At 40.8% G+C, this 26,714-nt stretch overlaps 1 protein-coding gene and 2 long non-coding RNA genes across 4 annotated transcripts in view; 1 reads left to right on the plus strand and 2 right to left on the minus strand.

The window, feature by feature from the left end:
* The window catches only part of LOC144020369 (uncharacterized), a 260,558-nt gene that overhangs the window by 60,341 nt on the left and 173,503 nt on the right, over positions 1-26,714 (minus strand). The window contains exons 3-5 of the mRNA XM_077523754.1: positions 20,148-20,247; positions 9,903-10,061; positions 9,413-9,437 (exon numbers count right to left, since the gene is read on the minus strand). Coding sequence (XP_077379880.1) covers positions 9,413-9,437; positions 9,903-10,061; positions 20,148-20,247 — 284 coding nt within the window. The remainder of the gene's footprint in view (positions 1-9,412; positions 9,438-9,902; positions 10,062-20,147; positions 20,248-26,714) is intronic.
* LOC144021387 (uncharacterized) lies at positions 22,892-24,218 on the plus strand. 2 transcript variants are annotated; one of them, XR_013284122.1, is made up of 3 exons: positions 22,892-23,182; positions 23,594-23,824; positions 24,094-24,218. It is a non-coding gene; the product is annotated as an uncharacterized LOC144021387 (long non-coding RNA). The 2 variants fall into 2 exon arrangements; XR_013284121.1 differs by having other exon boundaries at positions 22,892-23,824.
* On the minus strand, positions 24,597-25,202 carry LOC144021388 (uncharacterized). Its single transcript, XR_013284123.1, has 2 exons — positions 25,114-25,202; positions 24,597-25,032 (listed from the first exon to the last, which is right to left on the minus strand). It is a non-coding gene; the product is annotated as an uncharacterized LOC144021388 (long non-coding RNA).

Raw genomic sequence — 26,714 nt, forward strand, 5'->3', positions numbered from 1 at the left:
AAGTTTTGGTACTTGCATCATTCAAATCTCCATAGCAACCAGTACCTTTGGAAAAAGATATGAACCTGAAATTTTCAGGAAATGTTAAAATATCAGTGGAAAGTCAATTCCAATAGCAGGCAAGGTTATCGTCCAAGATTTGGAAGTTTGACCTCTCAAGAGATGTAATCAGCCTCAACTCGGAAGACCACATTCAGCTTACAATTCATCTTCTGAGGCATCAGGCAAAGTTTGCTAATTTTATTGTTGCTCCTTGTGGTATTTTCTTGCTTAAATTAGGTCATATTACCACGATGGGGAATTTGATTTCATAGTTTTGTGTCAATTAAAAGATTATTTGCCATTTGATGTGGCCTGTGAAAGGTGCTTTATTGATAACATCATGGATGTGATGTCTCAAATGCTTTTGGTCACATAAAGAAAATGAAAATATTTTTGTTTGTTTGTTTTATCCCAAGGCGGCACGGTAGTCGAGTGGTTAGCACGTCCGCTTCCCAGTTCTGAGGTCTCAGGTTCGAGTCCAGGCTCGGACCTTCCTGGGTGGAGTTTGCATGTTCTCCCCGTGCCCGCGTGGGTCTTCTCCGGGTACTCCGGTCTCCTCCCACATTCCAAAGACATGCATGGCAGGTTAATTGGGCGCTCCGAATTGTCCCTAGGTGTGCGTGTGAGTGTGGATGGTTGTTCGTCTCTGTGTGCCCTGCGATTGGTTGGCAACCGGTCCGGGGTGTCCCCCGCCTACTGCCCAGAGCCAGCTGAGATAGGCGCCAGCAGCCCCCGCGACCCTTGTGAGGAATAAGCGGTCAAGAAAATGGATGGATGGATGGATGTTTTATCCCAAGGACCTTCCTGGGTGGAGTTTGCATGTTCTCCCCGTGCCCGCGTGGGTCTTCTCCGGGTGCTCCGGTCTCCTCCCACATTCCAAAGACATGCATGGCAGGTTAATTGGGCGCTCCGAATTGTCACTAGGTGTGCTTGTGAGTGTGGATGGTTGTTCGTCTCTGTGTGCCCTGCGATTGGCTGGCAACCAGTCCAGGGTGTCCCCCGCCTACTGCCCAGAGCCAGCTGAGATAGGCGCCAGCAGCCCCCGCGACCCTTGTGAGGAATAAGCGGTCAAGAAGATGGATGGATGGATGTTTTATCCCACCCCCACCCCAAGTAATACACGAGGGACACTAATCTATTGTATTTAACACGTCAATATAGCCTTTGTGCATTTTGGGGCAGGGTGTCATTGTGACTCTTTTGAAAGGACCATTTTTCATCTTCAAGTTAAATATTTCATAGCTCATTTTTATGTTCATGTCATCCCATTTAAGAGAGCATAAGTGAAAATGTATGGTGGTATTTGCGACATATGCAGGTAGACTTTTTTATTTATTTATTTATTTATTTTCTTTTTGATGCATCGAAGAAATGGCATGTCCGGTTGTAAATAGACAACATCAACAAGCGATCAAACCATAACATTAGTATTTACGATGCATTATTACATTAGTCTACATTGTATACAAGGCACTGGCGTATGTCACAACTTTTAATTCCCGACTCGGTCTGAGTGAACGAGCAGAGTCTGCTCCGCGGGGGTATCGCGGCTGCACCCCTCGCTCGAATTCGACATGGTTTAGTCAAGTGTGTGAATGTAGTAATTTGAATTAAAAGTAGACATTGATTCATTTAGAAAACGATCCTGGAGAATATCTCTGTTTGTTTGGATGACAATTCGCTGGTAACCGGGCCGATGACAGCGATCTGCTCCGAGGTAGGATGACTGTTCTGTTGACTTATGAGTGCTGACTGGTGTGTTTCGACTTTTTTTGGTTGTTTTGTCCATCCATCCATCCATTAGCAGATTCGCTTATCCTCACAATATTTATATAAATCATTTGTGAATTTAGGTCTGAGGTAAGAAATTCGGGTTGATTTTAACCCGCTAGCAGCTCGGCTAAAAACACGCCCCCTAGTTACGAGGCATACTGTCTAATAAATGATTATTTTCATACACTTCTATTACAATTTTGACATTTGTGCTGCTTGGAAATGAAACTAGAGACCTCAAGGAAGCTATATGTGGAGAAATCTCAAAATGGACAAAAAATGTCCAACTGTTGAATATTGTCCATTATCTCAAGATTGATCTTGCCGACATGCGGAACCTTTTGCCGGAGCGGGTCATATATATGTTAATTGCAGTGATGTCCTGCAGATGTATTGTGTTTGATTCCTTGATAGTGCTCCAATACCCAGTCACAGCCAGTCTCAAGCCTGGATAATAAAAAATGAGTAGATTGCTTTCGGAAGGGCATCTGGTGGAAAACTATCCAAACTAATAATACTGTGGCAACCCCTGGTGGGACAAGCCAATTGTCACAATAACACCACACATAGTATTATTTTTACTTCTGTTCAGCACTTTCCTCGATGCTTGCCTATTTTTATGCAAAATAAAATTTGGCTTGGTTTGAATTAGTTTGGCCATCCACCAACCATCCAGAACGCAGTCCAACTGAACTATGCAAAGTTTCACGGTATTCAGTTTATTTACTTTATTTGAACATTAGTCTTAAAGTTTTTCTGAGCCCACTGAAAACGTTTCCCCTTGTGAGATTGGCTTGATGAAATTCAGCATTATGCATGACTGCAGGCTGAGAATTCACTGGGACGCCAGCAACAACAGCGGCTTCAAATACCTGCTGCTCATCAGTGCCTTTTTAACAGAAGCTCCCTTAATATGATGTATTTGCCTGACAAAAATATTATTCAACATCTCTATCGGAATGAACGTTTGCTTCTCTGAGTCAGTCACACACAAATTATTTAACAGTAGGATGATCTTCTTGAAATGTTCAGTGATTTCATTCTTTCCACAAGGCATGAGACTATTTCGCATTTTTCATCAGCAGATAGCGCCCTCTTTTTCAACCCATTATGCTTAAAGACTATCCATCCATTTTCTTAAAGGGATACTTCACTTATTTAGCCCATTATAGCCATAAAAAGTTAATATTTTGTCTATAATTAATTTTATACTTTCATTATTTTTCACATACAATTAGTACCTATAAAAATATATTTTTCAACTTGCTGTCGACTGAAAACGACATCACAAGGGCTCAGGTAATCAATCACAGCTCACCTGTTTTCTAGGTTTTGTCGTGTGACATTCACAAGCTGAGCTGAAGTATCAAATTAAAGGGATACTTCACTTATTTAGCCCATTATAGCAATAAAATGATAATATTTTTTCTATAATTAATTTGATATTTTCATTATTTTTCATGTACAAAGAAAGAGTACCTTTAAAAACACATTTTGCAACATGCTGTCGATTGAAAATGACATCAGTTAACAAATTACAGTTCAGCTGTTTTCTAGAATTGGTCATGTGACATTCACAAGCTGAGCTGTGTTTGGTTAGCTGAGCCCTTGTGATGTCATTTTCAGTCGACAGTAAGTTGCAAAACGTGTTTTTAAAGGTACTAATTGCACATGAAAAATTATGAAAATATCAAATTTATTATAGGCAAAATATTCATGTTTGACTGCCAAAAATAGCAAAATAAGTAAAGTATTACTTTAATTATGGACAAAGGAACTATCAAATTAATTATAGACAAAATATTAATGTTTGACTGCCAAAAATGGCTAAATAAGTAAAGTACCCCTTTAACCGCTTGCTCCTCACAAGGGTCACGGGGCGTGCTGGAGTCTATCCTAGCTTGCTTCGGGCAGTAGGCAGGGTACACCCTGAACTGGTCGCCAGCCAATCACAAGACACACAGAGACGAACAACCATCCACACTCACAAGCACACCTGGTGAAAATTTGGAGCACCCAGTTAACCTTCCATGCATGTCCTTGGAATGTGGGAGGAGACCGGAGTACCCAGAGAAGACCCACGCAGGCACGGGGAGAACATGCAAACTCCACCCAGAAAGGCCAGAGCCCAGACTCAAACCTGCGCCCTCAGTACTGGGAGGTGGACGTGCTAACCACTGTAACACTGTGCTGCCCGCTTAAAGACTAGGACTTTCCAAATAATGTGGAACATCCTCCTAAATAAATATTCCGTTAATTAGGCCCAGCTGGGAAACTGATTATCAAATCTGTCAGAGATTAATGTCAGTGAGTTCAATAGATGGGAGAAACAACACATTCACAAGCTTTCCATAAAAAAATAAAAACCCAAATTAGTTAGTTAGTTTAAAACTTATGTCCATATTAATTTTGGAACACACCCTGCGAGACAGAATTTCAGTTTGTGTTGTTTGTTCTTAAGACTGTTTACATAATTCCTTCATTTGGCACATTGTAGATTTTATTTTCTGGAGCCAACTAGAGACTTGATCAATCTGTAATTGGCTCCAAAAAGATAAGAGCATTGAAAGGTCAGTGTGAGTTTAATATAATATAAAAATATAAAAACATGCTCAAGGAAGGAAGTGACCTACTTTTTGAAAGCCAAATAAGAGAATCAAGAATTATGACAAAACAGCTTGCTCCTTTCGATTTGTCCAATCATGGATTTTGATGTTGTTCAGAATACTTTCATTCCAGCATGCAAGTACCAAAAAAAACCCAAAACAAACCCAAACACATTAAATTCAGAGTGACACAGTCTGAAAACTATTAGCTAATTACAAGCTGAAAATGACCGTTTAAAGCTACTTGCTGCTGGGTTGAATGTCAAAATGTAGGGTAGAGGCTTAGAGGGGAATGAAGAGACCACTAACATCTGTGTAAACTCTTGACTTATGAGATGAAGAACATGTTTTTTTTTAACCACCCTTAGGATGTCTGCAGATGACACATTCGGGGGGAATTGTGGGAGTGTAGATGAAGCAGTCATCTTCTGGTACTTTTTCTTTTGGTGCCAATGTGTCCAAATGATGATGCAAATACCAAAATGCATCTGACAGCCTGGGTTGGCTCCAAATGTCTTGTTAAGTTTGACTTGCCAAATGCATGCCTCAGCTACCACACAGCCTTATTCAACTGCTTTGCTTGATTTGTAACTGGTCTTCATTACTGAGGTGTATTTAATCACTGAGATCAATCGATGTGGCTGCCATTTATCTTGGCAAATTGATTGCAAGCCAGATGCACCTCATATTTTATACGGGTACTGTACAGTGTAATGCACAATACTAGCAGATGAGAGCCTTCTCACTTATTACTAGGACACCATGCTGAAACATGTTTTACAGTATTTTACCATTGCATAAACACTAAAAACAAAAGAATTACATAATTATCAACACCTTCCACTGAAGTAGCAAAACATTGGACCAGATTTTCACCATTATAAACTACGGATGTAACGATATCCAAACATCACGATATTATCACGTTATGAAGCTCACGACACGATAATTATCACAATATTGTGGGGAGCTTGGCGATATTTAAAAAAGGTCACAATATTTATTTATTTTTTAAAAAGAGCATAATATCGTGCTTTTGTACATTACATCCATCCAACCATTTTCTGAACCACTTGCTCCTCACAAAGGTCTCGGGGGGTGCTGGAGCCTATCCCAGCTGGCTATGGGAAGTAGGCGGGGTACACCCTGAACTGGTTGCCAGCCAATCGCAGGGCACACAGAGACGAACAACCACTCACACTCACAAGCACACCTAGGGACAATTCCGAGCGCCCAATTAACCTGCCACGCATGTCCTTGGAATGTGGGAGGAGACCGGAGTACCCGGAGAAGAGCCATTTTGGCACGGGGAGAACATGCAAACTCCACCCAGGAAGGCCGGAGCCTGGACTCGAACCCGAGTCCTCAGTACTGGGAAGCGGACGTGCTAACCACTCATCCACCCTTGTACATAACAGCAATGCATAAAAAACACCTACAATATATAATAGCACTTCATATTGAGAAACTTACTTGCTAATGCTAGCACAAATTGAGTTCTTCCACATATTGACTCACTTCACAAACATATTACTTATTATTCATCTGACAATTAACATGGATTTTAAACAAAGAAGGGCCAAAACATCCTTAATGAAAATTAAATTGCACTAAAAAAAAAAGTAGCCACCAGAGGGTGCTAGAACTGCACATGGAAATCAACTTGACATTTTGAACAAATGTGCTGCTTTTAAATATCATGAACATGACGATATTGTGGCAATATCACGATATTGCCCTCATCGTTACATCCCTACTATAAACACAAAGTCAGCTTCACACTTCTTTCAGAGAAACACACGATGATTTGCAAAACACCAAACCCACTTTTATACATTAGACATAATGTCACTTCCTTGCAATTCCAAAGCACTGACTGACATATCACCACACGCATGAACCGGTTGATTAAACACACGCACATTAGCTGTTTCAACACATGATTGCTAGTTTATTGTAGACAAACCGATCAGGTTTGAACACTTCAAAATAAGTTCACCTGCTTGCAACCAAAATGGAAGAAATCAGAGGAAGAAAAGTGAGTGTGAGAGGGGGAATCCGTCGAGGATGATCTGGAGGTAGACGTTGAGGAAGAACTGAAATAGGAGAATGTCCTCAAAGAAGAACAGGACCACAATTTGTCAATTAAAAAGCAGTGCAACTCTATTTGATAATGTTATCAACCATGGATTGATGCTGAAGGAGGCCTTCCAACAAGGCAATGGGTTAATAGAAAAAATCCAAAGAGAATATTTCCTACGATGTTGATGAAATGTGCTGATCAGATCCAAGTAGGGCAGGAGTTGGCAACCCTGGTCCTCGAGAGCCGCAATCTTTTGTGTTTTAGACGTCTCCCTCCTCCAGAACAGTTTATTCAAATGTTCAGCTCATCAACACGCTATGGCGCAGCCTGATAACCCTCACCTACGTTGGACGAGGGAGACATCTAAAACACACAGGATTGCGGCTCTCTGGAACCAGGGTTTCCTACCCCTGAACTCGGCGATTTATTAAATTAATTTTATTCTTAGTAGTATTTTTATTTGTATATTTTTTGGGCTTATAGTGTTGGGACACATTTTGTTGTGATTGTCTATCTTGACTGATTTTGGTTATATGAAGACAAATAAATCCCATTTTCAATAGGGCATAGCACTGATCTTGTGTTTGATTAATGTACCATATTGTGTATTTGTGCTTTCTTTGAGTACTTCACTTACTGTAATTGAGAAAAGTTAAGCAAAACATTTCAGTGTGTAACTGGTTCAAGGCGAGTTAAACGTTATGACACGTGTATGTCATATGGTAACATAAGATGGTTTAGATACATGTGTTTAGAGTTTTGACAAGAGTGCTTCGCCCTGCGATTGGTTGGCAACCAGTCCAGGGTGTCCCCCGCCTACTGCCCAGAGCCAGCTGAGATAGGCGCCAGCAGCCCCCGCGACCCTTGTGAGGAATAAGCGGTCAAGAAAATGGATGGATGGATGGATGGACAAGAGTGCTTCCTTTTGCACAGGGTGTGAGATGTTCGTGTGCATGGTTGTGTTTATTGCGTGTAACTAACTTTGCATTAATTGAAGGCAATTAACTTCAAAGACACTACTGTTTTTTATTTTTTAGGTACAATGCAAGCTGCAAAGGCAAACGTTAACTGCCTATTTAAAGTTAATGAGCAATATCGATTCTGACACCTGCGTATCGATTCATGTATTGAAATGAGGCCCACAATGATATATTGCTATATCGATTTTTTGAGCACACCCCTACTGTACTGTATATCATTATATACCGCTCTAGCTCAAGCTTCAGGTTGAGGGTATTGTTATATTTACATTCCTCATGGTGACCACACACATAGGGATTTTTGAGGGCTCAAAAGTAGCCTGATTATTAGGGTTGGAAAAAAAGTCTACCAACTCGGATGTGGCACTAAATGGATGCCTCAATACGACTTTAGTAATTTTAAAAATCATATCTGCGGCTCTGGGAAGTTGCCAGAACCCCTATTTTGTGTTTCCGCACAGATGTCTGTTGCTGACGGACACGCATGTATATCAGCAAAGCAACATTAAGGCTGTGTCCGAATCTCCACCTTTGATCCCTAATCCCTCATTCACTATATAGTTCTGCACTATATAGTTGCCTAATATGTAGGGTCCTCATTCTGTTTGACGATTCGGACAGCCAGCTCACTACTTGGTCATCGTCGTATATCACGTGCCCACCGTACCTGTCATAACAAACTGGTGCATAAATCCCCAACGATTTATTGTGATAAAAATGTTTTAAAACGGTATTTTAGTTCCTTTGTTATACATATTTTCGACTAGAATTAATTATTTCCATATTACTGTATATAGTTCATGTATGCTTTGATTCTCGCGCTTGCGCTGTTGCTTGTACCATTCTTTTTTTTCATACTCGCAATGCATTGTTGTCTATATCAACTAGGGATTTAACGATAAAGGCAATATCGTGATCTTAAAACTGCCACAATATCGTCATTGTCATGTTCACAATAATTAAAAGGAACAAATCTGTTAAAAAAAAAAAAAAAGTCAGGTTGATTTCCATTTGTGCAGTTCTAGCACCCTCTAGCGGCTACATTATTAGTGCAATTTAATTTTCATTAGTTATGTTTTGGCCTATGTTCAAAATCTATGTTAATTGTCAGATGAAGGGGAACCTAATTTGCTTGTGAAGCGATCAATGTGTGCTTGCATTAGCAAGTAAGTGCCTCATTATTATTAGTGATTGTAGGTGGTTTATATGCATTGCTGTTATGTACAAAAGCACAATATTGTGCTTTTTTTTAGTATGAGCTCTTTTTTTTTTTTTTTCCAGGACCTTCATATCGTGATAATATCGTATCGTGATGTTTGGATATCGTTACATCCCTAATATCAACTGTTTGAGTGACCATTGATGTCCACTACTTTTCAAAGTGCATTTTAGGTCATTTTGAGTGCACCACATTTTTTTTCTTTTGGACATTTGGACACCCCTACAAAATGGTGTGACCATTAGTAGTGCACTATATGGGGAGTAGTGTGCACATTCGGACACAAACTAATGCTTCCAAGGGTTTGTGGTCTCTTTAGACTGAAACATTTTAAAAAAAGAAAAAAAGAAAGGTTTTATATATCACTGCAAAGCGGAGCTTGGAAATTTAAAAGCCCGGAAATATGACACACATGACGACGAGCAAACCCGCTGCATCGGTGGATGCTCGTTGGACGCCGCTGTTGGAGGTAACAGCGACAGAACTTGAAATCAGTGTTTTTGAGTGAATTAACAATGAACAAATGTCATCTTCATCACAGTACGCACCATCACTACTTTACGGGGGCTGAGCGTCTTCCACTGAATTGTCATGACCGATGGAATAATCAATAGGTTAATCGATTACAAAAAGATTATTTGTGACTGTCATGTGCTGGAGGTGAGATCCCAAAGCCCAGACACAAATAAGGTTTTAACTATTTATTCACATCGAGGGGCGTAGAAAAAACTTGACTAGACAAGAAAGTGAAACAATGAGAGTTGCACAGGGGACAAAAAGCAATAATCCGGCAAAACACACACAATTCTCAGACTGCACCTACAGACAGTGAATTGATCTGATTGGTTGTAGTAAGTAAAGGACTAAAGTACAACATCACATAGGTCCAGACATCACCTCAAGGATTAAAGCTTGACATCACATAGTCTAAAACTAGTTGAAACTAGATGATGGTTACATCAGTTCAAAAACAGACACTTGACCTCAAACTGAACAGCTCGTGAACTCAAACTCAAATTAACCCAGGCGTGACCACAGACATGACAGTGACAGCCCTACTGTTTACCAGCATATGTGAAATGGCATTAAGATAAAAAAATAAAAATAAATACATAAAAAAAGAATTCAAGCTGTAATCAACGTCAAAAGTTCAGTTCACAAGCAAACATGGCACATGAAGAAACCTTGCTCAATCTTACCTTCTGATCGTGACTGTAGGCTAAGGCCCAGTCCTCCTCAGTGGGGTGGAATAATAGGCTTAGAATGAAGAAAGTGAGGCGGTACTTCTGGTAGCTGGCTCCTTCGTCAGAGCTGATTAGCACACTGCTCTCAAACTCAGGATCAGTCAACACCATAATCTGATAGGGAGAGAACAAAAACAATGTGTTTGTTTTTCTTTTATTGTTTTTAAAGGGAAAAAGCATGCGTTTGAAGGACAAGTATAAGTGTTAGAATACAAAAAAAAAAATGGAGAGTCAAAAAGTGAACTGTTTTTAGAAGAGGCAGTGTCAGCAGAAAAGGCCTTTGGCTCACATCAGGCTAATACTTGGCAACAAGTCCACCACACTTCCAAGTTCATTTAACAAGCATGACTCTGGAATAGCTTGTTGCTCTGACTCTGAGACTTTGTAGTAACACTATACGTCCATAAAATTAGATCAATGATATTAATTACAAAACAGAAATAAAGCAGTACAAACCCCAATTCCAATGAGGCTGAGACGTTGTGTAAACCATAAACAAAATCAGAATAAAATGATTTGCACATACATTTCAACCTACTGTATATTCAACTGAATACACTATAAAGAGGATATTTAATATTGAAAATGATTGTTATTCATTTCTTTATTTTTGCAAAGCTTCTCTCATTTTGATGTGATACCCGCAACACGCTCCTAACAAGCTGGGACGGGGCCATGAAAAGACTAGTGAAAAAGATGAGGGTTACTCAAAACAATGGATGCATAAAAAAGCATGAATGGGGGGTTTAATGCCAAACAAACACATGCACCTAATTGTTCCAAAATTTTCAATAGTTGGCTGCATGGTGCCAATGTCCTACCCGCTGCATCTCGTCTCCTATGTTGAGTCAGGAGGCAATAGTTTACGTGTGAGGACTTAGGATTTGGACCCAAAGGGTCACGGTTTGTCATGTTTTGGTTTTGTGGGGGGTGGGGTTTTGTTTTCTTTTGGTGTTTTTGGTTGTTTGTCATGTGTTCCTTGTCTCTTCCCTTGTCCCGTTATGTCAAACCACGTCCACCTGAGTGTGTCTTCCCTTCCCAGTGTATCCACCAATCAGCTTCCCTTGCCACTTGTGTCTTGCCCAGCTGTGTCTAGTCATTGTCAATTAGCCTGTGTGTATTTAGTCACCTGTTTTCCGTTCGGTTCTTGTGGAGTCATTGTGCCTGTTCATGTTCATGTCCCTGTTTTCCATGCCATGCCTTGTGTTTGTTTTTGATTTTGTTAATTTTTTCCATAGTCCCTTGTCTACATTTTTTGTTAATTAAATCCCTTTTTTACTTGCATCCCTGCCTTGCCCTGTTTTTGTTGCCCCCTGCATTTGGGTCCTGCCTCCAACACCGCCACACCGTGACACGGTTGAAGTCCCGCAACAGACAAAATGTGCCCCCCCCCCCCCGTGACGCTCAAAAGGCCGTTTACATTGCAACCCAATTTCACTCAGGCATCTCTCTTTGCATGCCTGCATACATGGAATTTGGTTCTATGTGTCGGATGTGCGGTAGGGATGTAACGATACCGGTGATATCGCGATATTAAAACTGCCACAATATTGTCGTCATGTCACGATATTAAAAGCAGCACGTGTTTAAAAAAAATAAGAAGTCTGGTTGATTTCCATTTGTGCAGTTCTCGTACCCTTGTGGCTAGTTTTTTAGTGTAGTTTAATTTTCATAAGGGATGTTTTGGCCCTTCCATGTTTAAAATCCACACTAATCGTCAGATGAAGTTGCACGCAATATGCTTGTGAAACGAGTCAACATGTGGAGGAACTGAATGTGTAAGTGCCTCAATATTAAGTGTTATTAGAGATTGTAGGTGGTTTATACGCATTGCTGTTATGTACAAAAACAATACTGTGATTTTTTTTTAGTATGAGCTCTTTTTTTTTTTTTTTTTTACAATATTGCTACCTTTTTTTTTTTTTTAATATCGCCAACCGCCCCACAACATCATGATAATTATCGTATTGTGAGCTTCATATTGTGATGTTTGCATATCGTTACATGCCTAGTGTGCAACACACAATATACTGTCTAAATGAATTACTGCTTGAGAGATTAGAAACGGTACAATGGGTATAATAAATACTGTATGTCCAGTTGAGGATTATCCTTCTCTCCCTTGTTTGAAGGGCATCAATGTTTGCTGTCCCCTGCTATGACTTGGCCGTCAGTGCGATGTTAACCTCTGATCCTTCAGACCTGTTGAAACGTTGTCATTTTCTCGCTCCGTTGCACCACAGTGCGATGATAAACTACTGTGCTAAAGTGAATGTGTGATCTGATGAACGTTACATCACTGTCAAGGGAGAATAATAACCAGGCGAGTCAGAGCGTACACTGTGATCGACTGCAGTTACAGCCACAAGAGTATCATGCTATCATTTTGAAAACTCCTTAGTGTAAATTGGTCAAGCTGTGCTGTAAATAAAATGTCATAAAAACTCTACACATAGGTATTTACATATATAATGTATGCATTTCTCTAGCTCATGGGTGGGCAATTCTTCCCCTCCTCCAAAACACCTGATTCCAATGAACAGGATTATTATCAGGTTTATGCAGCGCTTGCATATGAATCAGGTGTGTTGGAGAAAGGAAACATCCAAAACCTGCAGGACTCTGGCCCGAGGAGTTTGCCCAACACTGCTCAAGCTGAACAGCTGATGCAGTCACACTACTGTATCTACATGGTGGAATTATTTCACTTGTGGCTGTCATGGTCTGTGTTTGGGTTTGGTTTATTGGTCATGTTTTCCTTGTGTGTCTCCCTTTTGTCAATGTCTCATCAAGTTTTATCATGTCCTCCTGTGCCCGTCATCTCTGGTGTCACCCAATCAGCTCCCCAAGCCACGTGTGTCTTGTCCAGGTGTCTCTTGTTGTCTCGTTACTTTGTGTACTTAGTTCCCTGCTTTCTTTTTTCTTTTTGTTTTCATTCACTCACACAAACACACACACACAAACAAACATAGTCTCCCAGGTGGGGAAGGGAAACCATGCCAAACTGCACCAAAGGCAAATGAAGGTACCACCTCACGACCCAGAGCCCAGTTCCTTGCTTTCTTTCAGTCCTTGTCGAGTCATTGCCGCTGTCATGCCTTTGTCATGGTTCCCCTTTGTTCCTGAGCCTGGTTAATTCCCTGTATTTGTTTGCTCTTGTTTTGGACTTTGTTGAATGAGTACCCAATTTATCTTTTTGTTTTTGTTTAATTAAACAACCCCTTTTTGAGCACATCTGCCTCCTTGCTCTGCTTCCCTGCATTTGGGTCCACAACCCTCCACGGGATGGCCAACGGGGGCGTTCAGATAGAGGTTCCAGTTCCTCTCACCGTCCCACTTCATTAACTGAGTCACGTCCACCCAAGTCACATCACGAGTCCGTCCCAACACCACTTCTTCCTTCGTAATCTCGGATCCTGCTGTCTTGTGCGCCTCACAGCCCCAGGTCACGTGCCCCCATGTCACCTCTATCAGAGTCCATCCCCATGCCACCTCGTACTCTCTCTTCCTCGGCACCCCACGTTTGGACTACTTATGATCCCTTAGTTCCTCATGTCTCCTCATGTTCCCCAAACTTTTTGGCGGCAGGCTGATGAGGTCCAAGACCCCGTACCGGCTCCACGGCAGCCTTAAGTCGGCAATCCTTGTCCGCTTCGAACTCCAATTCCTCCTCAAGCTAAAGCAACCGCTCAGTCGCTGCCGCCCCAAGCCTCCTCGCCTCAGCAGCTTCTGCCCCGAGCCTCCTCTCCTGTGTCGCTGCAGCCACGAGCCTCTTCTCATGTGCCGCTGTTTTAGCATCCTAGCACAAACGGTTTTCGAGTTATGGCCCTACAAAGTTTGGGTGACCCACTTTTGGATCCAGGAATTGCACACTATATTTTGGACCATATTTGGAGGCCCATATCTTTTGTTTTTATGTAGGTGCAGGCATGTACAGTACATTTCTATATGTATGTATTCTGACCCTGTCGATCAGAATTTGTGCTTAAAAATAACATAGTTGTACTATTTTTATGATATTAACCATCTAAGGCAGCCTGTTCATCCTGGAAGGGGGATTACCACATCTGCAGACCCTTTTCAAGGTTTTTTATTTAATTTTTTCCCTTTTCCTTGCCCTTTTGTGGTGTGATCAGGTGATCAGGGGATGTCGTTGCTTGTCAACTGTGGGCATGTGAAGCCCTTTGAGACTTTTGTGTGATTAAGGGCTATATAAATAAACTCGACTTGACGAACCTTTTAAAAAGTTGATTTTTTTTCTAATGCTGCAATAGAATTTGTTGACATTTTGAGTGTTCATGTCTTGCAAATGTATTGCGTTGGTGGGGTTTCAACTGATTTATCAGCATATTTTGGAACTCGACTATGTATTTAGGATGTTTCATGGCACTGTTACAAGCCAAAGCACATATGATGTTAACCAGGCAGGCAGAAAAAAAACAGAGCAGGCAGGTGGCGAAAAAAGGATGCAAAAATTTGCTCGCTCGGATTGGCAAAAGGGATAAACCACCCCTGTTAATCCAATCCATTCGGATTCAGCCTTTTTATTCCGAATGAGGTATTTATATGGAACATTTTCATTCCATTTGGCCATTCAAATTCATTCTAATTGGATTACATGGCTCCATGTAAACATGGCAATTGTTTACATTTAATGCATTTCTACTATACAATAGCCAGATTGATATCTTGATCCACTCAAGGGAGTTCTCCACAATATCAATCTGGGACTGTTCCGTTGTGATTTGCTCGGGAAAGACGGGACATGCTGTACAATGCTTCGAGCTGATTGGACGATGCGGCATTTTGTGCACTTTTGTTTTGACCAATCACGGCCACGGATGAAAATGTCTTCGGTCTTGTCTTAGGGAAAAAAAAGAAGCATTTTTACGAGATAAAAATACACGAAGAGCCGCTGTTCAACATTCAACAAGGAAACGAGTAATTTGCAAGAACATATATGCAGCGTCCATTCGTCCATGTTACTTTGTTTCCCACGGTGTCGGCGCTTCCTGGTTTCGTCACAGCTGCATATCCCGCCCCCAAACACAATGTTGCTCTGTGAATGGTTCGAACCACCAGTGGTTCAGGTGGGTGGAAATCAACGCGCTCGGTACAAAATGTATTCTCAGGGGTTTGTGAACTCACAAATACCGTGAGAATTCATCTTGCAGAGCAAGGTTAAAAACCTGCTGCAAAGGTGAAAAAAAAGTTAACCGATTAAGGGTAGAGTGGAGACGATGCAAAATTAAAGTTTGATATCAGGCAAGCTTCACTAATAATCAACAATATGCTGTAGAATGCAGATGCATACGCCATTATTTCAGTTTGAGGATAAAAGACAAGCCAGGGAACCTGCTCTTAATGACTGTTGCTGCTCCAACAACAGTTCAAAATAACACAAAAATAGTACACTTTATTTATTTTATGGTCCTTTTTTTTTTTTTTTTGCATTTTATTGTTTAGTTTTTGTAGCAGTCTGAGTATTGTTTTTTTTTTTACTAATAAAGTATTACAAAAAATGCACATTTTATGTAATTAAACTTTTACATTAGTAAGACATTTAACACAATTCTGTAATTATTTTAAGAGAAGCAACAACAAAAAATTAGGAGCCTAAAACCGGTTCCCAGAAGAGAGCCCAAATTCCCATCACTACCAGAGATGGAAGAACCATTCTGGATGAATTACATCACACAGGATCAATTGGGCTTAGTGTGTGTCTGATGGAAGGTTTAGCAGAGTTGTTATCGCAATATGGTCATTAACCATGGATCAAGTTCTAATCACCCACGTTTAGTGATTGTGTTTTCACTACCTCGCTTCCCAAATTACATTTTCCGTTATGTCTTCATTTTCACTTTTTTGTTTTTGTCTTATCAGTGTTTCGTGATTAAGGTTAATATGCTGCCCTCGCAACCCGATCTCAGATTTGTGCAGCGAGACAGATAGTATGAGGAATGATGCTCCAGAAGATTTGTTGATGATTTGTGTTGATTATTTTACTTTTTTCCTACACAAAGACTATACATACGTCTGTTCAACAAATGTAATAATTAATTCCTCAATTAGACTAATAAGACACTACATCAGCGACACGTATTTCACCGTGAGTGTAATTCATCGGCTCGCGGAAGCCGTTCGTCATCGAAGCGGGCCCTGCTCCCTCGGCTCGTGGAATCCGCTTCCTTGCCGCCGGCTAATGGAAGCCATTTGGCAGCGAGGCGGGCCCCGTGTCGCCGACTCGCGGAAGCCGTTCGTCGTCGAGCCGAGCCCTGCTCCGCCGGCTCATGGAATCCTCCTCCGAGCGGCGAGCCAGCAGGCTTCGTGGAAGGACGGCTGTGTGGGAAGCGACAGAGGGGACTTCCGCTCTTTCAAAGTTCTGCTACTAGTCGATAAATCACTGAATGATTTGGGTCCTGAATATATTGCTGATTGAGTACAAACACAGCAGGGCTCTGAGATCTACAGACTTGGGACAATTAGTGGAACCCAAAGTTTGAAGCAAACATGGTGAAGTTGCATTTAGCTGTTATGCTGCACACAAATGGAATAGGCTTCCATCAGAAGTGAAGTCAGCCCCTAAATCCAGGTTGAAAACTTTGCTTTTTTTCTCATACCTTTGATTGACTTTTAAACAGCTTTAATCAATCATGTTTTCCCCTGTTAATTATCCATCCATCTTCTTAAACAAAGAGCTATTATTAACCAGTATATAATTTTTTTACAAAAGCTTTATTTTTGACAACCTACTGTAGCCGTTTTAACCCTTTCAATCAGACCCATAAATGATTGCAGTGGACATGAACTATTCAGTGTCTAAGCCAATAAAACATACAGTATAATTTGGATTATGTCAACACTTCTGGTTCATGATTGGATCTTAACTAACCAATCACAATCGCAATTTAATTTGCATGATGTTCATGAATGTTACATATAAGCTTGGAAGTTTACAACACGTTACAGCCATACTATCCTGGCGTCCACTATACAGTCACAACTAAAAAATGAGATAACCCCCCAAAAAATTTCCATGGTGTTCTTAAGTGCGATGAGAGTCAAAATCAGCTAAATAAACAAGTAAATAAATAAATAAATTGCCCAGCAGGAAACAAAAAAAAGCAGGTCTGAAGGAGCTACAGCGTGAAACAAAGCCAACTTCACAACAAACAGAAGGCTGCATTTGAAAAGCAAGAAAGCAAAATGTATTAAAATCTTACCCTATCCTGACTGGTCTGGACTCACACCAAGCTAGACTGCCCGCCCGGGTAGAATTTAGCGACCCCACGAAGGACATCAGTGTTGGATCCTCCTCATTCGGTGCTAGGCTAGGCTAGGCTAGGCTAAGCACTGGGGTCCCTCCGACACTAATGCAGAGTCCCGGTGGGCGCCTCCGCTGGATCCGCGGGCGGCAAATGAAACACATCCGCTACCGCGGAGAAGACCCCGAGCCCATCCAGAGTCGCCAGCGCCTGATGGCGGCGGGGCTGCCTGGCAGTGAAGTGCAGCGCATAGCGGGGAAGAGTGCAACGCATCGACTCTCTACCACATGAAATATTCACTTTGCACAAAGGGCAAATCTTTACACATTAAAGATTATAATAACTTAGCCATTATTAAATAATTCCACTCTTTCGAGGCAACCCAATGTAAACTACGAGCGAGAGAAGCCAGATGAAGTGGCTAGCACGTCTGGTTAGCATGACCCAGGATGACCAAGGACATGCTGGAGCGATCTCATGGCTGTCTTGGGAATGCTTTAAAATCCCTCCGTATGCGCTGGAAAAAGTAGCTGAGGAGAGAGAAGTCTGGGTTTCCCTACTAAACCTGTTGCCCCCACCAAGTAAATGGCTGAATAATTAGTGGTAGTGCATTACAATAGTGCAGATGGCAGATTTAACTTTTTTTTTAACCAAATTTAACCAAATTACAATATTGCATCAACATCACAAACAGGAACACTAATCTCATGTTTATCTTTTGTTTAATCAACAATATGATTAGGCTTCCTCATAACACCATCTCTATCAGTTATTAGTTTCAGTTTCAGATTCAAGGGCGCATCTGTTGAGGAAGGACGCATCTGTACTTGCTCCTGCACTCACCCGTGATTTCTAACTACTTGTTGATTTTTGCATTGGGATTTTTAACTACATTGCTGCAGAATGTCTGGCGGAAAAAGAGCTGAAGAAATTGACGAGATTGAGGAGATAAAATCTTCTCTTCTGAAACTCAATGGAATGGTCTCCGAATTACTTGAAATGAAGAAGAACATTGAGCCACTTCTTCAGGAAATATAGCAATTGAAGACAGAGACACAAGAAAAAGATCGACACATTGTTGCCTTGGAACAAAAAGTGGATGATTTGGAACTGAATCTTCGTATCAACGATGTGATAGTCACAGGTATCAAGATCAAGCCACGGCGCGGCCCTTCGGTGGGAGCTGCGGCTGGCACAAGCACGGAAGATTCTGACCAATCTTCTGGTAACATCACTGTGGAACAGCAAGTGACACTTCAACTCAGAGATTTGGGATTAACAATAGATCCTGCGCACATTCAGATGTGCTTTTCGCTTCCAACTGGAGGGACACGACCACCGGCAGTTCTGATCAGGTTTGTTGACAGAAAGAAAAAGATTGCTCTACTGAGAGACCGTCACAAGCTTCGTGGTAAACATGTCCAATCAACGAAAATCTCACTAAACGAAATACTGACATCGCCAAAAAGGCACGACAAATGAGAACGAATGGACTTATCGAAAGTACGTGGACAAAAGACTTTTTATTCAAACTAAAGATAACTCTGGTCAACAAAAAACACAAATCGTAAAAAGAGTGTAAGAATTGGCGGAGCTTGAGAGACATCAGCAACAATAACTCACAACATAACAACAACAACATCACTAATTAACCAGAACTGGAGTGGTATATGATTACTTGCTGACATTGCCAAGGCAATCTCTTGTTTATACACCTGCATTGATAATATGTATTGCTGTTCCCGTTTGAATCTAAATATTGTCTGGCTCTAATTCCGTTGTTGTTGTAACAGTCAAGGCTACGTGATAAGGCTGTATTGTGGCTATAATGAATCTGCTGTCAATACGCAAAATGGAGTGGTGGTCTGGCTCCTGGAATGTGGCTGGCATGGGCTGCTCTGCTGGGTGAGCTGGCCTTGGTAGCGCTCAGGAGTCCTCTATGAAGAACTACAAGTAGCAACAGTGGTGTGCTGAGCTGACCAGAATCGAGGCAAAATTGCTTGAAAGCAATGGGCCGAATGCAAGCTGATCTACTCTTCTGGAAGCCACAACGTGTGAAAGCTGATCCGAGGTCAGCGAAGACGCTATTGGTGAACGAGGAAATAATGCGCTTGCCTTGGCTACTCGCCTCGCGGGGTGGGCCTGCTGGTAGCGTCTGGGGACTTATTTTTACCAGTTCCAAATGACTGGGACTAGCCGCAATCTACACAAGGACATTCAAGATTAACTGAGCGAGCAGTGTCTGGGATAGTATGGGTTGGATGTATAATGATATGAATCAATGTCTATTCTAAACAATGTATATGACTGATGCGTTATAGTAATGGGTCGATGGGGATGGGTCTCGAATAAGCCATCGGCTTCTACCCGTCAGCCCTTCTTTCGGATGTCAATGTTGCAAATTATGTGATGTGATCGATGTCACCTGTAATGTGTCCGAAAGGAAAAAATGAATAAACCAAACCAAACCAATTTCTTTGGGGTCATAGTGAGAGCTACAGTACCTTTGGGCAATAAACAAGCATGAGGCGAATGATGTTGACAAGGTACGAGGAAGGCACAACAAAGCCTTCCGCATCAATAACAAGGCAGTTTGTGAACGTTTAATAATATTTAGTTCCTTAATTGTTTGTGAAGAAGTGCATTCATGAACAGAGGTTCCACTGTATTACAAAGTGATGTCTTGCAAACACTACCATTTAGGGAACAATAATGTGCATATTTCATTGAATCTAGATTTTTTAGGCAGATGGTACAACATAAATATTTGATTCCAAAACTTTTTGAGTATCATGCGGATAAAGTTTAATTGTTAATTGCATGAACTTGCCGACAGCTTGTGAAGTTAATCAATGATAATCCTTCAAACATTCATTGTAGTCTTTACGCAAAGTCTCAAAATAAATAAGGGTTGTAAAAACATGCAGCACCTTACCTTTTTCTTGTTGGTTGGACAGACATAAAGGTAACTCAGAACAGTCTTCGATCCAACTTTGTCATTCATTTTCTCATATGTGGAGCCAGAGTCAGACGATCTAAACAGCAAAAAAACAACAACAATGCAGTTGGACAAGTGCAGTATTAATGATATTTACAAACAAACAAACGTACTATATTCTTGCAAAAACAGAATGAAATAGAACAACATCCTGCACAGGAATGAAACATCTGGTAAAAGAAAGGACTAGGCTGGAGGCTGTTTACCAATAATATGAGGCAGCCAACAGCACGTAACCCTTTAAAAGTGTTTAGGGACCCACATTGTGAATAATTAATTCCCTACAAATAGCTGCATCTGAAATAAAATATGACAAGTGTAATAAAATAAAATAAAAACATGTGGGCATTCCGGAATCCAAAGGCTTTAATAATGTATCAGTGAGAATGAGCCTGTTAACTGGCCTGGTCCCTCAAGAGCAGTGATTCTCAACCACTGTGCCATAGCACATTCAGTGCCCTGAGATATCATCAGGTGTGCCACAGGACACACATTTTACCTAATTGTTGAAGAAAAGGTGGATTTATTTACTACAATGTATCTTTGTTCATGTATCAATGCCAACGACATTCTAAGTTCACAAACCCCGAGGCATAAGGTATGTAAACTTGGTATGAGTATGACTGTATTTGTGCCAAGTAGTGATACAATGGTAATGGTATGGGCTCTAGCTAAAACTATGTGTAAAAAAAAACAAACACATTGATACCAAAAACATTTGTAATTGCAACAATTTCTGGGAGAAATGGTGTATATTCTAGAAAAAATACAGGGGTGCCAATAATTTCGCCCATGACTGTACAGTATGTGGTATAGGAGCTTACTGCAAATGCAGCAAACCAAAAGTGTAATAATTTTTATTAGCTAGGTTTTTGAGGACTAGTTAAGCTGTTTATTTTACAGAGGAAGTACACAGTTCTTTCACCTCTGATTATGTATACAACTGGCCCTCATTTGTTTCAAATCTTAGTATATGGTCTTTTATTGGGTGTCATTGTACTGTATATCACCTTTGTGTGTTTGCTATCAAGATCTTTTCCTGTCTTTGGAATTTACATGTGGTACAACCCACTTTTTAGATTAGCTGTCCAATTGAAAGTATTGTGATGAAAGTGAAGAAGATGCCTATTACAGTTTCGCCCACCCCATTTTATTGTTTTTTTGTGTGTTTTTTTTTTAATTTTACCCAGGCCATAGTGCTTGGACTTTGTAATGAGGTTTTGATGAAATTGCAAAACATCACTGATTAAAATCCATCCGCGAACGCCTCAGAGAGAACCTGTTGTTGCTATGATTACAAAGTTCAATAATCAGTCAAAGATACTCATTTCTACACTATATTAAAGTGGAGGTATGAGGGAGAGACATTTTGCTGAGAATAAGTCTGATGCAGATTGTGGCCTTGGTTGCTCCAGATTTAGAGGAGGCAGAATGCATATTGATGACTAATTATTAGTACAATGTTTTTACCACAGAATTGTGAATATACAGGGCATGCCTTTTTGTTCTTTTTTTGTGCCAATAGGGGGCAAGGTCTTTGGAATAGGTGATGATGGAATACAAAAGAAAGACATTTTAAAAATAATAAAATCTGTAACCATAAAACACAAAAAAAACTATAAAAACATAGTACAGTGATACCTCTGCTCACGAACATAATTGGTTCCCAGAAAGTGTGTGTAAGGCGAAAAGTTTGTCTTCCGAACATTTATTTCCCATAAGAAACCATTAAAATGAGAATAATCCGTTCCCAGGTCCCTATAAAACATAATTTTCTACTAAATAAGCCTTAAAACTACACAAAAATATACCTTATTTTATCTATAATAAATGTGCTATTGTATTGTAATTAAAGAAATAAACTGTACTGTATAATAAAGTCGTTTTATTTTACTTTGTGATGGTAGTTCTTAAGGATGGTAGCAATGGTAGACTTACTTCATTAGCGAGCGTTTCACCGCGTAGAGTGTTTATGGAACGGTTGCCGCTCATTCGCGCTTTTGTGCTCACCGGAGCGGAGGAGGCGTGTCCCTTGGTGAACAAGGAAGTGGAGCACTTTAGCGAGTCAACAAAAAGTGAGCACCGCCAACTACTTTCACCTCTTTCCTGGGACTAAACAGCCGTGGCACTATTTTCTCCTTTTTTGAGGTACGTGATAGTACTTTTGCTTTTTTTAGTGGCGCGAACTCCATTTTCTACAATGCAAACGCGCCGCCGAATCGCCGTCCCTCGCTTTTGGTGAGAACGTAGCATTAGGCTCAACACTAGCCTGTGGCGGGGTCTTTTTCGGTCCCATAATAGCAAAAGTACACTCAATATGGTCCAAAATGTCTATCAAACACAAACCACGTCCGCACTCAAAGAATGGGGGTGACGAACTGGGATGCCGTGAGCGTGCGTCAGCTTCTCGTGGCCGCCACCGTGGTGCTGTTCGACTGCGTGGTTTGGATCGTCCGCCGAAAACTAGTTTGTCAGCAGAGACTATATGGTCGCGAATTTAATGTTCTTGAGGCGAAAAGTTCGTGAGCTTAAGCGTTCGTCAGCGGAGGTTTTACTGTATTAGAAAGAGTTCATTTGGTGTTAGCCAAATGTTTTTTTCCTTTTTTTTATTTTTTATAGAGGGACAATGTGTATGAATGAACATTTTTATAATAAAATGTAAATGCACCCTATAGGTCGCTTGCACGTGTCGTCACTTCCGCCTCGGATTTCTCGTAGTCGCCATGCTGGGTGGCCTCCATTTACGTAGCGATTCGGTCTAACACGTATCTATCACATTTGTTGTCTGCGTTTAAAATGGTACATTTTTGCTGCATCGTTGGCTGTTCGAACAAAGCCAAGGGGGAAAATGGTCGGCCTTTCTTCCGAATTCCGAAAGTAATTAGGAACCAGGGCCTGGAGACAGAGGAGTGCGGACTCCGGAGGGAAGTCGTTACTTTGGGCTCGTGTGTGCAGCCATCACTTTGTGAGCGGTAAGCTTGTTTACCTTTATTTAATGCATGAGGATTAATAACGTTTCGACCGCCCATATATGGGCAAGTTGCTTATGTTTTGGATTCATGAGCAAGCAAGTTCGGTAGTACAAGCTGGCTAGCGGACGTTAGCCGAAAGCTAACATCGAACATTTTCACCCAAGTAGTGCCAGTGCAAAGTGTTTACTGCTGAAATTGGATTGATTAGTCTTGGGCTTTTAATGCCGATAACATGTTTTTTGGTGGCAAAATGTGAACTTGGAAAAAAGAGACAGAAGGGGGTGATGCAAGAAAACAGACCCCCGGTAGCCTACACATCATGCTAAAGAACTTATTCACGGCCACCCTACTGCGGCAAAATAACCAGTCTTTCCATATTTTATTTGTTTATATATTTGTTTATTTTAACAGGTCGCCCTGCGCCCGTTTTTCTGTCCAATCATCCCGACTGGGCTCCAACATTAAAGTTGGGTCCCAAGTTACAACATCTATGTCTCAGCCCAGTCGGTGCCAAGATATGAACGTGCACAGGAGAGACAAGCAAAGAAAAGACGACTCGAAGTGGCAGAGATTGTTGCAGTTATGCAGCCAGATGGCTCCAGTAACCTGTACCCTCAAGTACTGCTGACATCATTGACTCTGGTATGCCACTCAGAATTCATTACATGATATATTGTATGCATGAGTGAATGTATGTGTTTGTTTGTGTGTGTACACGCACCTTATATTTTAGAGACATTTGGAAGTGTTTATAGAAATAAGTATTTGCCTGTAGCAATGTTCATACATTAAAAAATGCAACAAAATGTGTACATTTCTTTTACACTGACAAAAAAAACTATACTACTTTACTATATTAAACCTATTACTGGTACCGTATTTTTTTGTGATTTATTTATTTTTTTCTTTAGGGATCTCATGCCACACCGACTTGATTGCCAATGACATGATGGTAACGAAGGCGAGCATCAAAGCATTGGAGGAGGACAACATGCGACTGTTTGTTTGGCGCTAATAAAGGCAGCGTTTATACAAATTCTATTGTTGGGTTTGTTTACAAAGCTATACATAATACAAATGACAGGATTTGACTCAATGTGCAATATGGTCCCTCTTAAAGTAATGGCATAAATCTCTATTATTTCTAAAAGCACAAAAAATGAAGTGAATAATGATTAGATGTAGTAATTTCAGGGATAAAATTGAACTGTTAATTAATGTAGTTCATTTTAGCACAGGTGCCTACCATCCTGAGATATTTACATTAAAATTCCTTACTGCTTATCCTCACGAGGGTTGATAATTTGTGTCAAAATATTAGGCCATTATTTTAAGAGTATGACGGTATGATGTAATGTTGATGGGGTATGCAATGACTTTCATTATGCTATGTACAGAGGAAAAAGTTGCTCTCTTTTAAATTTGTTTAATGTAAGACAAGTACCAGTACTGTTACAGTTTTCCCAATAATCCTTGTTTCACACTTGTCACAAAACCACTGTCCACTGTGCCAATCTAGACTGCCAAAAGGCAGTCTAGATTGGCACACTTCAAGTGATATCATTTGATTTTACAATCTGCTGCAGCACAAAAAACTACTTTATTCCGCATCTTTGAAGTACATGAGCAAGTGGTAGGTGACAGCGGCTGAGCAGGAACACTGGAAGTCCACTGCTGATCTAGTAAATGCTCTCCCGAGCAGTTCAGGTAAGGAGGGGATTTTGGGGAAAAAAAACTCTGGCTTTTCCAACTGGCCAAAACGAGCGATCTGGGTGGACTCGCTCAATCACACTTTGTCCACACCACAAAGTCGCAGAAGTCCGTCCAGTTAAACTCATCTGTGCCTGAATCTGAAAATATTACAAACATTGTAATGAAAATATGAAACATAGAATTAAATAAGAAACTACAAAAAGTAAAGCCATACATACCTGGTAATAATATTGGTGTTGTCGTGACAAGTGATGGGAATTGTTGCCATCCGGCACCAGACAGAAATTGGGTGTTGTGACAGCCTCCTTAACCGTGAGATCATAAGAAAAGCTGTCAGTATGCTCAGTAGTTACCATGAACACGTTTTATTGTACTAGAAACTGAAACTAAAAATACGTCCTCTGAGAGTGGTTAACCTTAACCATTTAGAATAAGTTGATTAAGGAACATGTAACTAGTGAAAGGGTAGCATTAAATTTAATTAAGACACAGGGAGGCTGTGCATAGTTATTACTTTTTATTCTTATACGCTCTGCCATATTTGCCTGTTATAAAATTGTTAGAAAAACCACATCAGGTAAAGCCAGCTGTGCATGTAAACACAATGATAACAGGAAGCCTGAGAACAAATCAACATTTTTGTGTGCAGAATTACCAACACCATGTGGTTTACTTACGTGCAACAGCAACAGTTTCTTCTGATGCGATGTTAAAGTTTACACTCTGTATCCACCCGCTTACAAAATAATTGTAAGCCTCCAGGGATTTGTTGGCGTGTTATGGAGCATGTTGTCAACACGAGGTAGGGAAAGATGTCCAGAGATGTCACATTTGGCCAGCAAGCTTTCTCCGTCAAAAAAAAAATCACCCTTGGTCAGGACGTAATTAGGATCAATCCCGCCACACAGAGACACCTTCTGCCTGTATCGTTGTTTTTGATCTTCCGGTAAATCGTGAAAATACTGCGAAAATGACATCAGGTTGATAAGCTCTACCGTGTAACTCGCGAGTGTACCTTGTGAACCGGCGGACACCCAAGATGGCGCCCGAAGAAAAAACTCCCATGATGCATTGCGATGTGCAAGCGACCTATTATAGCCAAAACTCCCTCCATCCATCCATCCATCCATTTTCTGAGCCGCTTTTCCTCACAATACATTATAAAAATGAATTTAGTGAAAATCCACTACTAGTCCCCCCTGCAGAAAGAACATGACAATGCCACCTGATTAAATATAAAACAAAACAGTGTCATTACAAATTACTAATAACCCTACATGCATTATTGATGACAAATTTGATTGCCACTTTTTTTTTCACAGTATGTTTAAATGAGCTGCATGAGATGGACTTATGTTTTGCGGGATTGCATTCCACTTGTTGCATGCGCTATCGGAAAAAAAAACAAAAAAACCTGACTTCAGTACATTAGGTACTTTTAGCGGAATTTAACATAGCAGCTTTGGAAGAGTTCAGTTGTAAATGAGTTAATCAATCCGTTTCAAATGTTTACCACTGCCAAAACCTTTGTATGCTGTTCAGCAGCCTCAAAATGGTCTTTACAAAAATAATCTCATCATCTGCATACATTATAACAGCCAACCCCAATTAGCGGCCCACTGGCCGGACCCAGACCGCGAGAGCAAAGCATCTGGCCCGCATGGCCCGCAAGACCACCAGTCCAACAATACATTGTCATAAATAACTCAATGGGCCACCTTGCCTTCACTCCCACGATCGTATTCCCGATATTGTGAGCAAACCATGTCGTCATCGCTGCCATTTGGGCCACAAGACCTACCGCTAGCTTTATGTTACA

Source organism: Festucalex cinctus, chromosome 6 (assembly GCF_051991245.1).
Source record: "Festucalex cinctus isolate MCC-2025b chromosome 6, RoL_Fcin_1.0, whole genome shotgun sequence".
In the NCBI taxonomy this organism is placed as follows: domain Eukaryota; kingdom Metazoa; phylum Chordata; class Actinopteri; order Syngnathiformes; family Syngnathidae; genus Festucalex; species Festucalex cinctus.